This window comes from Zosterops lateralis, assembly GCF_965231275.1.
Source record: "Zosterops lateralis genome assembly, chromosome: Z".
NCBI classification, from domain to species: Eukaryota; Metazoa; Chordata; class Aves; order Passeriformes; family Zosteropidae; genus Zosterops; species Zosterops lateralis.
The window spans coordinates 21,349,086-21,360,880 of NC_139800.1; the positions used below are offsets into that span (position 1 = coordinate 21,349,086).

At 54.7% G+C, this 11,795-nt stretch overlaps 1 protein-coding gene across 1 annotated transcript; it reads left to right on the plus strand.

Moving 5' to 3' along the window:
• Positions 1-531: 531 nt before the first annotated feature.
• On the plus strand, positions 532-10,421 carry FANCG (FA complementation group G; the record flags this gene model as incomplete). Its single annotated transcript, XM_083883162.1, has 14 exons — positions 532-696; positions 800-881; positions 2,354-2,485; positions 3,277-3,470; positions 4,067-4,220; positions 5,374-5,504; positions 5,866-6,012; positions 6,789-6,949; positions 7,179-7,245; positions 7,759-8,096; positions 8,255-8,310; positions 8,895-9,032; positions 9,875-10,007; positions 10,287-10,421. The coding sequence occupies 14 exons, from the start codon at positions 532-534 to the stop codon at positions 10,402-10,404; spliced, it is 2,016 nt and encodes a 671-aa protein (XP_083739288.1). The 3' UTR covers positions 10,405-10,421.
• Positions 10,422-11,795: the final 1,374 nt, after the last annotated feature.

Sequence of the window (11,795 nt, forward strand, 5' to 3'; positions counted from 1 at the left end):
TCCCTCTCCCGACCCATCTGGGGTCTCCCTCATTTACAATTTCTTCCTGAGGGGAAATGGAGGCTTAGGCACTGATCTCTTCTGTGCAGAAACCAGCATCAGGACCCGAGGGAATGGCCTGAACCTGTGTCGGGGGACGTTTAGGTTGAACTGGGGTCCAGAACTTTCCAGGTTTAGGAAAAGGCTTTTCTCCAAGAGAGGGTCGGGCACTGGAATAGCCTCCCTAGGGTAGGGGTCACTGCTACAAGCCTGCTGGAGTTCCAGAAACGTTTGGACAGCTCACGTGGTGTGTTTCCTATCGGATACTGCATGGAGCCAGGGGTTGGAGCCGGTGACCTGATGGATCTCTTCCAACTCGGGGTATTCTGTAGCTGATTCTGTGGCTCGGTGTTTTCGCCTTGCACCGAGGTTTGTCCCTCCGCGGCCCCCCGCCTTCCCGGCGCGCGCCCCCTCGGCCCCGTGCTTCCCTGTTGCCGTGGTGACGTCCGTTCCCGCCAATCGGCGGCGAGGGCGGGAAAGCGGCGGCGGGCGATGGCGGCCGCCATGAAGCGGCGGCGCGGGACGGGGCCGGAGCCGGAGCCGGAGCCGGAGCCGGAGCCGGAGCCGGAGCCGGAGCCGGAGCCGGAGCCGGAGCCGGAGCGGGGCTGCCTGCAGGCCTGGGCCGCCCGCAGCCGGGCGCTGGTCGAGCGATGGACGGTGCGGCACGTCCTCTTCCTTCCCCCCTCTCCCTTCCCCGAGCCGCGGGGCTGCCGCCGGTGCCGCTCCCCGGCGGGGCCGGCGGTAAGTGCGTCCCTTGCAGACGGCGCGGTGCGGCGCGGAGGCGCGGCAAGTGCGGCGGCGGCAGCGAGACGAGTTCCGGGAGCTGCTCCTGAGCATCCGTGGTGAGTGGCGGCCGCCGTGCCCCGCCTTCTCCTCCCGCTGCTGTCCCGGGCGTGAAGCGTGCGGGCACGGAAGCACCGGCTCCCGGGCATCTCCCGTATCCCGGTGCTGGAAACAAACGCGTGAATGGGGTAGAGTGAAACGGTTCCCACTGCCCAGTGCTGAACGGGGCCTGCAAATCACAGAATCATCAGGGTTGAAAAGGATGTCTGAAAATCAGATCACCCAGTCCAATCCACCTGCCAAGGCAGGGCCACCTGGAGCAGGTGACACAGGAACACATCCAGGTGGGGTTTAAACGTCTCCAGAGAGGACAGTCCAGGACCTCCCTGGGCAACTGTTGCAGTGCAACAGAATAAAGTTCTTCCTCAAGCTGAGGTGGAGCTTCTTGTGTTTTTGTTTATGAATATTGCTCCTCCAGTTGTAGGTCTAGTATCCCAGTGCTGGAAACAAGCCAGGGTGAAATGATCCCTGTTGCCCTGTGCTGACTGGGCCAGCAAAAGGGTTACTGTCCAGCCACAGACTCCACCTTAACTTGCTGGACAGAGCTGTGGAGTTTCTATAAAACAAAAACGTGAGGCAGCCTTTTCTGTGAGAGGTCAGGGAAGAGGCTTTCTGACACAGGTGTGGTACAGAGAAAGCCCAGGGTGAGGCAGCCTTATTTCCAGTTTTCTCAGCTCCTCAGTGCAAGAGAGACACGGAGCTCCTGGAGAGGGTCCAGCAGAGGAAAATGAGGATAATTAGGGGACTGGAAGATCTTTCTTACAAGGAAGGCCTGAGCGATCTGGGCATGCTCAGTCTGGAGCAGAGGTGATTGAGAGAGGACCTCATCACTATCAGTGTCTGCAGGGAGGTGTCAGAGGATGGACCAGGCTCTGCTCAGTGGTGCCCAGCACTGGGACATGAGGCAGTGGGCAGAAACTGATGCACAGGATGTTCCACCTGAACATGAAGAATAACTTTACCCTGATGACTGGATAGTGGAACAAATTTCCCAGAAAGGTTGTGGAGTCTCCCTCACTGGAGATACTCAAGAACAATCTGTGCCATGTGCTCTGAGATGGCCCTACTTGAGCAGGGAGGTTGGACCAGATGAGCCACACTGGTCCCTTCCAGCCTTACCCATTCTGTGATTCCGTGGTAAGGAGAGAGACACGGTGTGTGAAAGGGTGGATGTGTACTGGAACAGAGTAGGCTGTGATGCTCTTCTGGGAGAGCTGAAAGGCCTAACTCCTGGAGGACTGCAGCATTTGGATAGCTGGGGAATGGATGTCTAAAGCAGTGTTGGCACCTAGAGTGCCAATATATGCTGTCTGTGTGCTGCAGTCCCTCAGTGCCTAAATCACACCACAATCACTAAAAACTTCTTGCCAAGCCACTTCTCTTGTTGCCAAGCCAGGTGTTGCGACCTCAACGTGGATGGCTGTTTACTGTTAGCCAACTAATTTTCTTGTTGGGTTGTCTGTGCCCATAGGGCTGCCAGCTGCCCTCCCTGCCCTGCCTCTGGAACTCACTGTCCTCTACAACTCCCTGCTTTGCACTGTGGGTGCTTCTGACTCTGCCATCAAAGGAGAAGCAGAAGGACTATGCCAGGGGCTCCTCAGGGGTAAGGATGTGGTTCTTTGTATGGGGAGTTCTTGGGGTCAGGAGAGCATTCTCTGTGCTCTGGAGATACTTGGTGACTGGCTGGAGGTGCAGAAACTCTGAGCAGACACTCCTGGCTCTGCCAGGGAGGGCAAGAGGTGGGGGAAACTGTGAGCAGACGTGCCTGGCTCCACCTGGAAACTGTGGGCAAGCATGCCTGGCTGTGCTTGGAAAGGCTAGGGATGGGGGGAAGTGTGAGCAGACAGGCCGGCTCTGCCTGTAAGTGCTGGAGGTGGAGTGGCATGTGGCCAGGGATAATGTGCAGCTGCCTGCCTGCTGCTGCCTGCAGGGATGGGCTGGAGGTTTTAAGGGAAATAAGACTTTTTAATGTATAAGGTGCCAAGTCTCTAGCAAAGTTTTAGTGACAGTAGAAGATACATATATTCTTTAATTATGGTGTGCTGCCTTCAAAGAAAACTCACTCACCTCAGTTCAGAGGTAGATCTGCAGTGTTGGCACATGCTTACCTGAGGGGAAGTGACTTCAAGAGGGCTCAGCAGAGCCAGAGTCTAACGCGGAGTTGTGCTGTGTGTTGCCTCCTAAGTGTGCTGCTGTCAGCTCCACTCTTTTAGAGCTTGTTTTCCATTCTGCTGAGGCCAGGCCAGCAACTCCATTCCTTTCATGGCTACGAGGAGCCTGTGCTTTCTTGAGGCTTTCTCTCCCTCATGCATCCAGAGTGTCTGTTACAGGGCACCAATGCATTGTCTCACAGCTCTAGGTCATTTGCTTGTTGTTTGTTTTTTTTTTTTTCAGTTCTGGAGGCTTGTGGGGCCTGTGGACAGGATCTTGGCATGGAGGAGCTGTGGCAAAAGGTGCTGCAGGAGGTAACCGTGGAGGAGCTGCAGGCACCTCTGCAACGCCTCGGGGCCCTGCAGGCAGCCTGGTGGCTGGCAGCTAGCCGGCTGGGAAGTGTTGCTGGTCTCTTCCAGCTCCTAAGCACCGCTGAGGTAACTGGGCACAGGCAGATGCCTCTGTTTGTCTTAAAACTCACTCTGCAAAATGTTGTTGTGGCACCTGGACAGCTGAACCCATCAGCGCTGCCCAGTCAGCATGACTAATCCTCCCTCTGGCATCCCAGCATAGCCTAATGGCGCTGAGACTGTTAATGGATTCCAGAATATTCTGCCTGTGTGGGTCCTTGACCTCTGTGAGTCAGACAGGAGACTTGGGCAGGCTGAAAGAGGGCTGCAGATGGAATTGCAGACTCTGTAGGGAACAGCAGGGGGATGCAGAACTCTTCCCTGATCAAAAGGCTGTTGATGGGTCCCATCTTTTTGAATGAACTCCAGCAAGCATCTGTTGCATGCCAGGAGGTGCACCCCACTCTGGGGTGGGGAGGTGCTGCCCCAGGCCAGGCAGGAATCAGTGCACTAAGGGGGTTGTAGCTGAAGTGAACAGATGGTAGAATGCTGGTCCCCAGTCTGCTCACACCATAGGGAGCAGTGTTGAGTGGTTTGATGGGACATGTTTCTCTGTGTCGTTGGACCAGTGTTTCCTGCTTCCCTTCAGCATTCTCTGCTCTCTCTCCTCTGTGCCTTCACAGGACCCCAGCAGAGCTCACTGCAGTGAGGGGCAGAATGAACTCCTCTCTGTAATCAAGGCATGGCAGGTCCCTCCTGAGGGAGCCTCCCTGCCCCTTGTACAAAGCGCCAAGGACTTGAAGGAAATCCTCTGCACTGCAGCAGCCTTCCTGCAAGGTTTGTGGGGGACAGGTACTCATGCCTCAGCAGTCTCCTGCTGCTCTGTCCCAGGACCACTTTCCCTGCCCTTCCTGGTTTCTCTTCCCAAGCAAACTTGCCTGTGGGGTTTTTTGGGCTGTTCCTTTGGAAGCAGGCCTGGGCTGAGCCTCCAAGTCTCAACCTTTACATTCCATATTCAAAAACCTTCCCTGATTTTCCCCAGCTCATCCTTTCTCTGCACTATCACAGGGCTTCTCTGCCTGTCTGTGACTTTAGGGGAGGTGTCTGAGCCCTGCAGTGACCTTAAAGCAGAACGCTGCCAGGGGATTTGTGAAGATTTTCCTTTCTTCTTTCTGTCTTCTGGAACTGCCTTGTTGCAAGCACGTTGTTCCCATCAGATTATGGTACTGCAAGAGCCACACAAAGTTGTTGTGAGGCTTTGTAGCCTGGTGTCACAGCAGGCAGTGGGTCTCCTCTGGCTGCTGTGTTCCATCCTGCCTGTTTTCTCTCCTTTACTGTTTTGACAACCCCAGCAGCTTTGGGGACAGGCAGTGCTGCCTTGCTGTGCTTGGGGTCATACAGGACCTTCCTGCCAGGAGGGAGGGCAGAAGCTCTGGCCCACAGAGCTGGAGCCAAAGTACTCAATACCAGCACTTCCAGCAGGGAGGTGGCAGATGTGAATGTGCTGCTGCTATGTGAGAGCAGCCTCAGAGGGAAGCCTGAAAAGAAGACTGAAGGAAAAGCAAATAACCAGTTGTGATAAATATCCATTAATTGATATTCCAAAGCATCCTGCTGGGAAATGACCCAGATGTGCTGGAAAAATTCTGAGGTTCTACATGTACTTCCCCATCTGCACTGCTGTCATTGTGGATGAATGTGGAGGTGAACCTGTCCAGCACATACCTCTGTCCTTGTTCTGGGCCAAAGGAGGCATTTTGGACTTGAAGCTGCTATTGTTTCTGCTGGATATTTCCATTGAGTGATTTGTTCTCTTGCAAAAACATTAAAGCAAAGATGGCAGCTTGGCACTATCCTGCTGTGCATTGCTGGGTTTGGAGGGGGTCAGGCAAGTCCCTATGGCACTGGGAAGAAAAGGGCACCATGATTGTTTGGGGCCAGGTGAGACAGGAAGGTGAGCCACAGAGCCAAGATATTGGGTCTGTCCTAGGGCTGCAGGAGCTGGAGGCTGGGAATTTCCCCACCGCCCTTTCCCTCCTTCAGGAAGCTGCAGGAGGATTTTGCTCCAAGAAGATGCTGGCCCAGATCTACACCTGCCTTGGTTGCTGCGCTCAGCGAATGGTAATGCCAGCAGAGAGGGGAAAGGCAGCTGTGGGGTGGGGAGGCTCAGGCTGGTGCCCACAATGCCTCCGTGGTCCAAAGCCTCCACAGGGAGGGAAGGCCTTGAGCAGAAATTACCCTTGTGGCCCCAGCCTCCTTGGACAGGCTGTAAAATCCCAGCAAAGATTTTGGCTGTTTGCAAAGTATTGCTGCAGAGAGAGATAAATTGAAAAACTAACCTAAGGAGGGCTGCCTTTGGCTAAAATGCTGCCCTGCTTAGTGGGGATCTCTTGGGGAAGCAGAGTGAGAATCTGGATCCCACCAAACAGTGAAGACATCAGCAAGATGTCCTTTCAACATCCATGTCTTCCCATCCACCTAGGGCAAGCCTCAGACAGCTCTTCAGCACCTGAAAAGGGCCCTCCAGGTAGATTTCCAGTGCCTTCCTGCCCTGTCCCATGTGGCAGCAGTGTACCATGAACTGGGAGAGACTGATGCGGAGATGCAGGCCCTGACTCTGCTCTACGAGGTTTGTCTGGTTCCTGTAGTTCTCAGATGAGTTTTGCCCAGCAGAGCCTGCAGGGCACTCCAAGCAGACTTCTTCCTTCTGGGGGGCTGTTTGACCCTGGAAGGGGTGCCCAAAATAGCATGGTGCTGCCTTCAGCACGTGGCAGGAAGGAGTCCAGCGAGATCTAAAATTCCTGCTAAGCACCACGTTTGGATGTGGCAAGACCTTGGGTCCTAGTTCATGTTCGTGGTGGCTTGGAAGGTTATACTGTCAAGTCAGAAAGTATCAATCCATTAGTAAAGTATGTAAGACTAAAGAGGCCTTTAAGGGCAGATTTTGGCAGCAGTGAGGCAGTGTGCATTAGCTGTGTGAACCTGCCTGAGAGAATAGGTCACAGCAGTAGACCTTGAATTATCTCTTCAGATGTTTGAAAAACTGTCGGATACATACAGAGAGGAGAGGAGACTCTCTCCTTACAAATGGTGTAACTAGGTCTGTGGCTGCAATTGGATATGGTATTCCAGGCAGCTCAAAGCACCTTGAACTAAAAACCTGAGGTGATCTGGGTGATTTTGCAAATCTCCTGGTGCCAAGTGGAGATCAGAAGTCTGCCTGCCCCTGTGTGATCTTCATGGCTCGTGCTGGAAGCAGTGTGAGAATAATGTAGCCATGCTTGTGAAGTGCAGCACTTCTGCTTGCCTGGGTGCATCTCCAAATATCAAAAGGGACAAAAGACTGCAGCTGCCTGAGACTTGACCAGTGTAGTGTTGATAATATTTTCTGTTCCTGTTTCACAGGCTCTGGGAAAAAACCCTCCAGCAGCTGCTTCCTCTAGTCCCTATTTCCTAATGCAAACAGAGCTGCTTGTCCACACACCAGTACTCACTTCTCTCCTTCGCCATCACCACCCCTCTGAAGTGAAGTACCTTCTGGCACAGCGGTGTCTCCAGGATGGGAGGTAACAGTGCCTCTGGTCTGCTTGCAGCATGCTGCTTGTTTGGCCTCTCAGTTCTCCTTGTGCTCCTGGAAATGGTCCAGTTCAGTACCGTTGCCATAGGTCTGCTCAAAGCACAGAGATTGTGAACAGGGTGGGTGTGGTGCAGGGGGAGAGACTGTGGGCTGGCAATCCAGGTTTCACCTGGCTGATGGCACTTCTGCTTCCAATGCATTTCCTGTTCCTGTTGCAGGGTGGCTGATGCAGTGGATCATTATCTGGATTTGCTGTCTCTCCTTCAGGAGGGGCTGCAGCAGCAAGTAGGTGTCCTGATAAAGAGCTCCCTTGGTGACTTGGAGGCTGAAGGTTGGAGGGATCCAAACCCAGTCCCAAAGACTGGGCCCAGACATCAGCCCTGGACTCCAGGCTTCAGTGTCTAGTTTGAGATGTGAAGGAAATGAAGCAGGGGCTGATGTGAAGGAAATGAGGTGGGGGCTAGCACCCCCAACCTTTGGCATGTCTGCCTTTGGATCCACACCAGAGCACACTCACCACTGCTGTTTGGAGACACAGGTTCCCCTTCCTTGTGGGGAGCAGCTGACAGCCTGATTTTGGGTGTCCTTCACTTCCAGAGTAGGTATTTGATGCCTTGACTCTGCTGAGCTGTGAGTGCTTCCCATCTTCTGCCTGCTCCACCAGGCTCCAGTTACCGTGGGAGAGGGCTTGAGCTTTGCTGGGCAGCAGCAGTATGCACAGTTCCCAGTATGCAAAGTCATTCTGCCTGGCTGAGAACTCTGCAGTTCTGCAGCACTGATGTCACTTTTGCTCCCCAGGTTCCCCTGGATGGTAGCTCAGCTTTGCCCAGGATCCCAGAGGTGTTCCTGGAAGCAGCGTCTGCCTTGCAGCTGGCTGGGAGGCACCAGGATGCCATAACTGTGTGTGAGGAGGTCATCAGCCGGACGACTGACCTCATTCCACGGGTGTTACAAGTGGAGGAGAGGCTGGAACAGCCAGAGTGCCCATTGCCAGAGGCAGGACTTGCGGGTGGACTCCTGTCCCAGAAGAAGGAGAGCTTGTCCTGCCTTGCCTGGAGAGCAGCGGGATACCTGCACCAGGGCTGGGCATGGGCCAAGCTAGGCAAGAGCAAGGAAGCTGTAACACAGTTCAGCAGGTGATAAAGCCTTGCTGGGAGATGGGGCCTCCCCAGCAGGCAGCAATGGATGGTGGGGCCAGGGCAGGACACAGCACGGCACTGAGGCTGCCCTGACAACTTGATGCTCCTGACAGCCTAGGAGTGGCTCCAAAGCTTCTCTGGCCTCTCACCCACAGGTGCCTCAGTGATCTCCTGCGTGTCCAGGTTCATGGGTCTGGTGTCAAACGGACAGGTAGGACACCGCACAGGTGGGCCTGTGTGGGACCTTGTCTGGGTCAGGATCTGTGTGCTTGGCAGCAGCAGGTAGAGGGGAAAGGTGGTGGGCCCAGCATCACTCTGGCAAGAGGCAGTTGTCCCAGGATGCAAAGCTCTGGGCCGTGCTGAAGCCTCTGAAGAGACTGGCTGGTTTTTTGAAGCAAAGTTGCATGTTGGCTCTGCCTCCTTCTTCACTGTCAAGGTAGCAGTTAAATGGGCGGTGAACTAGAAAGCTTCTCCAATCCAGTTTTTGGGGAAGGTATATGCCAGTGGTGCAGAGGGGCAGCCAAAGGCCAGGCTGCTGCTGAGGTCACTTTCACCACAGCCATATAACATTCTGGCCTCTTGACATCCTTCCCCCCACCCTCCTCTGCTGCCTCCCAACCTCTTCCAGTCTGGCAGAGAGGCTCAGCTTTGCCATTTGTCTCTCAAGCTGGAAGATGAGCAGCCCAGGTAAATTCTTGGCCTGTCCTGACTGCTAACCTAGCTCAGCCTCCTGGGAACAAGGGAGAGAACGTCTGGAGGATGCTGTCTTCAGATGTTTGTGTCTTCCCATGACAGAGAATCTCCAGGCAGAAGTGGAGGTGCTCCAGAAGATCAGATTGCTCTCTCTCATTGGGCGAGGTACGCAGTTCCTGGAGCTGGGGAGGCACAAAGAAGCCCTGTTGGATTTCCAGCACAGTTTGCAGATCTCGCCAGGTAAGAGGCTCATTTTGGTGAAGAACACGAGGGATTTCCACAAATTTGTCCTGGGCTGCTTTGCTGTCTTCAGCAGGAAGGTCTTACGCTTTATTCCACATTTATTCAGGTGTCAAGGACAACAGTAGGGCCACTAGCAATGTTACATACTAGAGATACTTCTGTGGGGCCTGGTCAGCTCACTGCCATGGAGAAACAGACCTAAACTATTGTCAGAGGACTATATCAGAGCCTTGACAAGCTTGGAAATTTTCATACCTCAATCCCAGCCTGGTACAGCCAACTTTCTCCCAGACAGGTCTGCTTTCCCAGAACAGAGGAGTGGAGTTGTGATTCACCTAAGGAAGCAGCATGTCCATGCCTGGCAGTACAGAGCAAAAGTACTGAGAAATGCAAAGGGAGCAAGAGCACTCATGTCTTAAGCTCAGCCAAGGCATAGCTAGTGCTGCTCACAGGGCTGCTCTCTCCTGTTCAGTGCTCTGACATGCTGAAAAGGTGTGAGCTTCACCAGGATCTGTCAGACCTGCTGGTCCCAGTCCTGCCTGTGGCTGCCTCCCTTTGGAGGTGCAGACATGCCTGCAAGGAAAACCCCTGTCTGTGTCCAAAGAGAGGTGTGGCAGGCTGTGCCACAGGGCTGATGCCATCTGCCTTGGCTGCCAGCTCTGGGGTTAATCAGAGCCTGTGACACAGCCAGGACGGCCTCCTCCCCATTACACCACTCTCCTCACACTCATTGCCCATGTCTGGCCTCTCAGCTTCTTTTGTAATACCCTGCAATCCACAGCAGTGCTGAGGACCTGCTCCTCCTCTGCTAAGGGCTGATCCTTCTTCCTGTCTTGCAGGTGACCCAGCTGCTGCCTCCTACCTGGTGCAGGCCTTGTGGAAGCTGAACCGAAAGCAGGAGGCGGCTGCCCAGTGGCAGAAGTTCTGCCAGGGCTCCCCTGGAGAGGATGGGCAGCAACAAGGGCAGGAAAGGTGTGCAGAGGGATGGGTGAGATCTCACGTCCAGCAGTGCAAACTGTCTGTCAGGCTGTGAGGGCAGTTTAGGTGTCTGAGGAGCCTTCCCTGATGACTTCTCTGAGAGGCCACAGGCTGTGACTCTGCTGGGACTCCCTAGGGCACAGAAGAGCTGACATGGAGCCAGATGGGGAGGGCAGAGGCAGGTAGAGCAGGGGGACCTGCAGAACAAATGTCTTAAGGCATGGCAAAAGAATGCTGCAGTCCTCACTGTTGCCATCTTTCCTTCTCTTTCAGGCCCCTCCCTTTGTACCTGGTTTCGTGTCTGGAGCAGGCAATGTTCCCTCACAGTGAGCCTCTTGCCAGAAGCATACAGGATTTCCTTGGGGCAGCAGCCCAGGACACTTCAAGCTGACCTGGTCATGCCCCCCATACCCATCTGCTGAGGTCTCCCTGCACTTGACTGGCACAAGGCCTTCAAGACTTAGAATTACTCTGTGATGAAGCTGGATTCCCAGAGGACTGAACAGAATAGATGTCCTTTTCTAATTAAAAAACCTCAGCTCTGTTTAGCTTTGGGTTTTTCCATGCACTTTTTCCAGAGCAAGATGTTGCCATTATGGCCTTGAACTGCCTCCAGCTAGAGAGAGCCCAGGGGCTGTGTGCCCTGGATGTGTGAGAGATCAAGGGGCAGAGATACCTTCATCCTCTGTGCCCTGCACATGGTGGGGCTGGCTCTGCACTGGGGCTCCAGGGAGCTGGTGGTCTGTCCTATCTGTGCTTTGTGTACTGTTTTTTTGCTTGGTTACTGTGGTAAAAAACACAGAGAAGTGTTTTTTTCTGAAGCTCATGGCTCTGAGGTCTGAATTTCACAATGCTGCTCTAGCCGGAGACAGCAGGAGGGTCCAGACCCACCCCTGTGTGTCCCTTGTGGCCCTGAGGGGTCTGTGCCAGTGCCATAGCTCCAGGCTCCTCACTCTCAGGGGTGAAGGAGCACATGTGTCTGCTGGGGCATTTTTTCAGATGAAGGAAGTCCCCTGACCCCATTACCCGAGCCTTTGGCAAGTCTTGCCTCCACAAGAGGGAAGGTGTGCTTGGGAGCTGCAAGGCCAAGGGAGGAGTGAGGGGAGTAGAAAGAGACAGAACTCTGGAGGAGTGCAAGGTAGGAGCTGCTGCAGCCTCCTCTGAACGCTGGAGGGACAGAAAAGGGCTTTGTCCTCCAATTCCTTCAGAAAAACACCTTTGGCATATTCTGGGCTGCATCCAGAGCCCCGTGGGCCGCAGGGGAGGGAGGGGATTCTGCCCCTCTGCTCTGCTCTGGGGAGACCCACCTGGAGCTCTGCATCCAGAGCTGGGGGCCCAGCACGGGAAGCACAGGGAGCTGCTGGAGGGAGCCAGAGGAGGCCACCAAGGTGACCAGAGGGCTGGAGCATCTCTGCTGTGAGGAAAAGCTGAGAGAACTGGGTTTGTTCAGCCTGGAAAAGGCTCCAGGATTCCCATTCCTTCAAGGGGCTCCAGCAGCGCTGGAGAGGGACTTTCGACAATGACATAAAGTGACTGGATGAGGGTAACTTTTTTAAACTAAGAGAGGGCAGGGTTAGATGAGGTATTAGGAAGAAATTCTTCCCTGTGAGGGTGCTGAGGTCCTGCACAGGCTGCCCAGAGAAGCCATGGCTGCCCCTGGATCCCTGGGAGCGTTGTAGGCCGGGCTGGAAGGGGCTCCGAGCAGCCTGCCCTGGCGGGCGGTGTCGGTGTCGGTGCCCGGGCGGGGCGGGGCGGGGCGGGGCGGGGCGGGGCGGGGCCGGA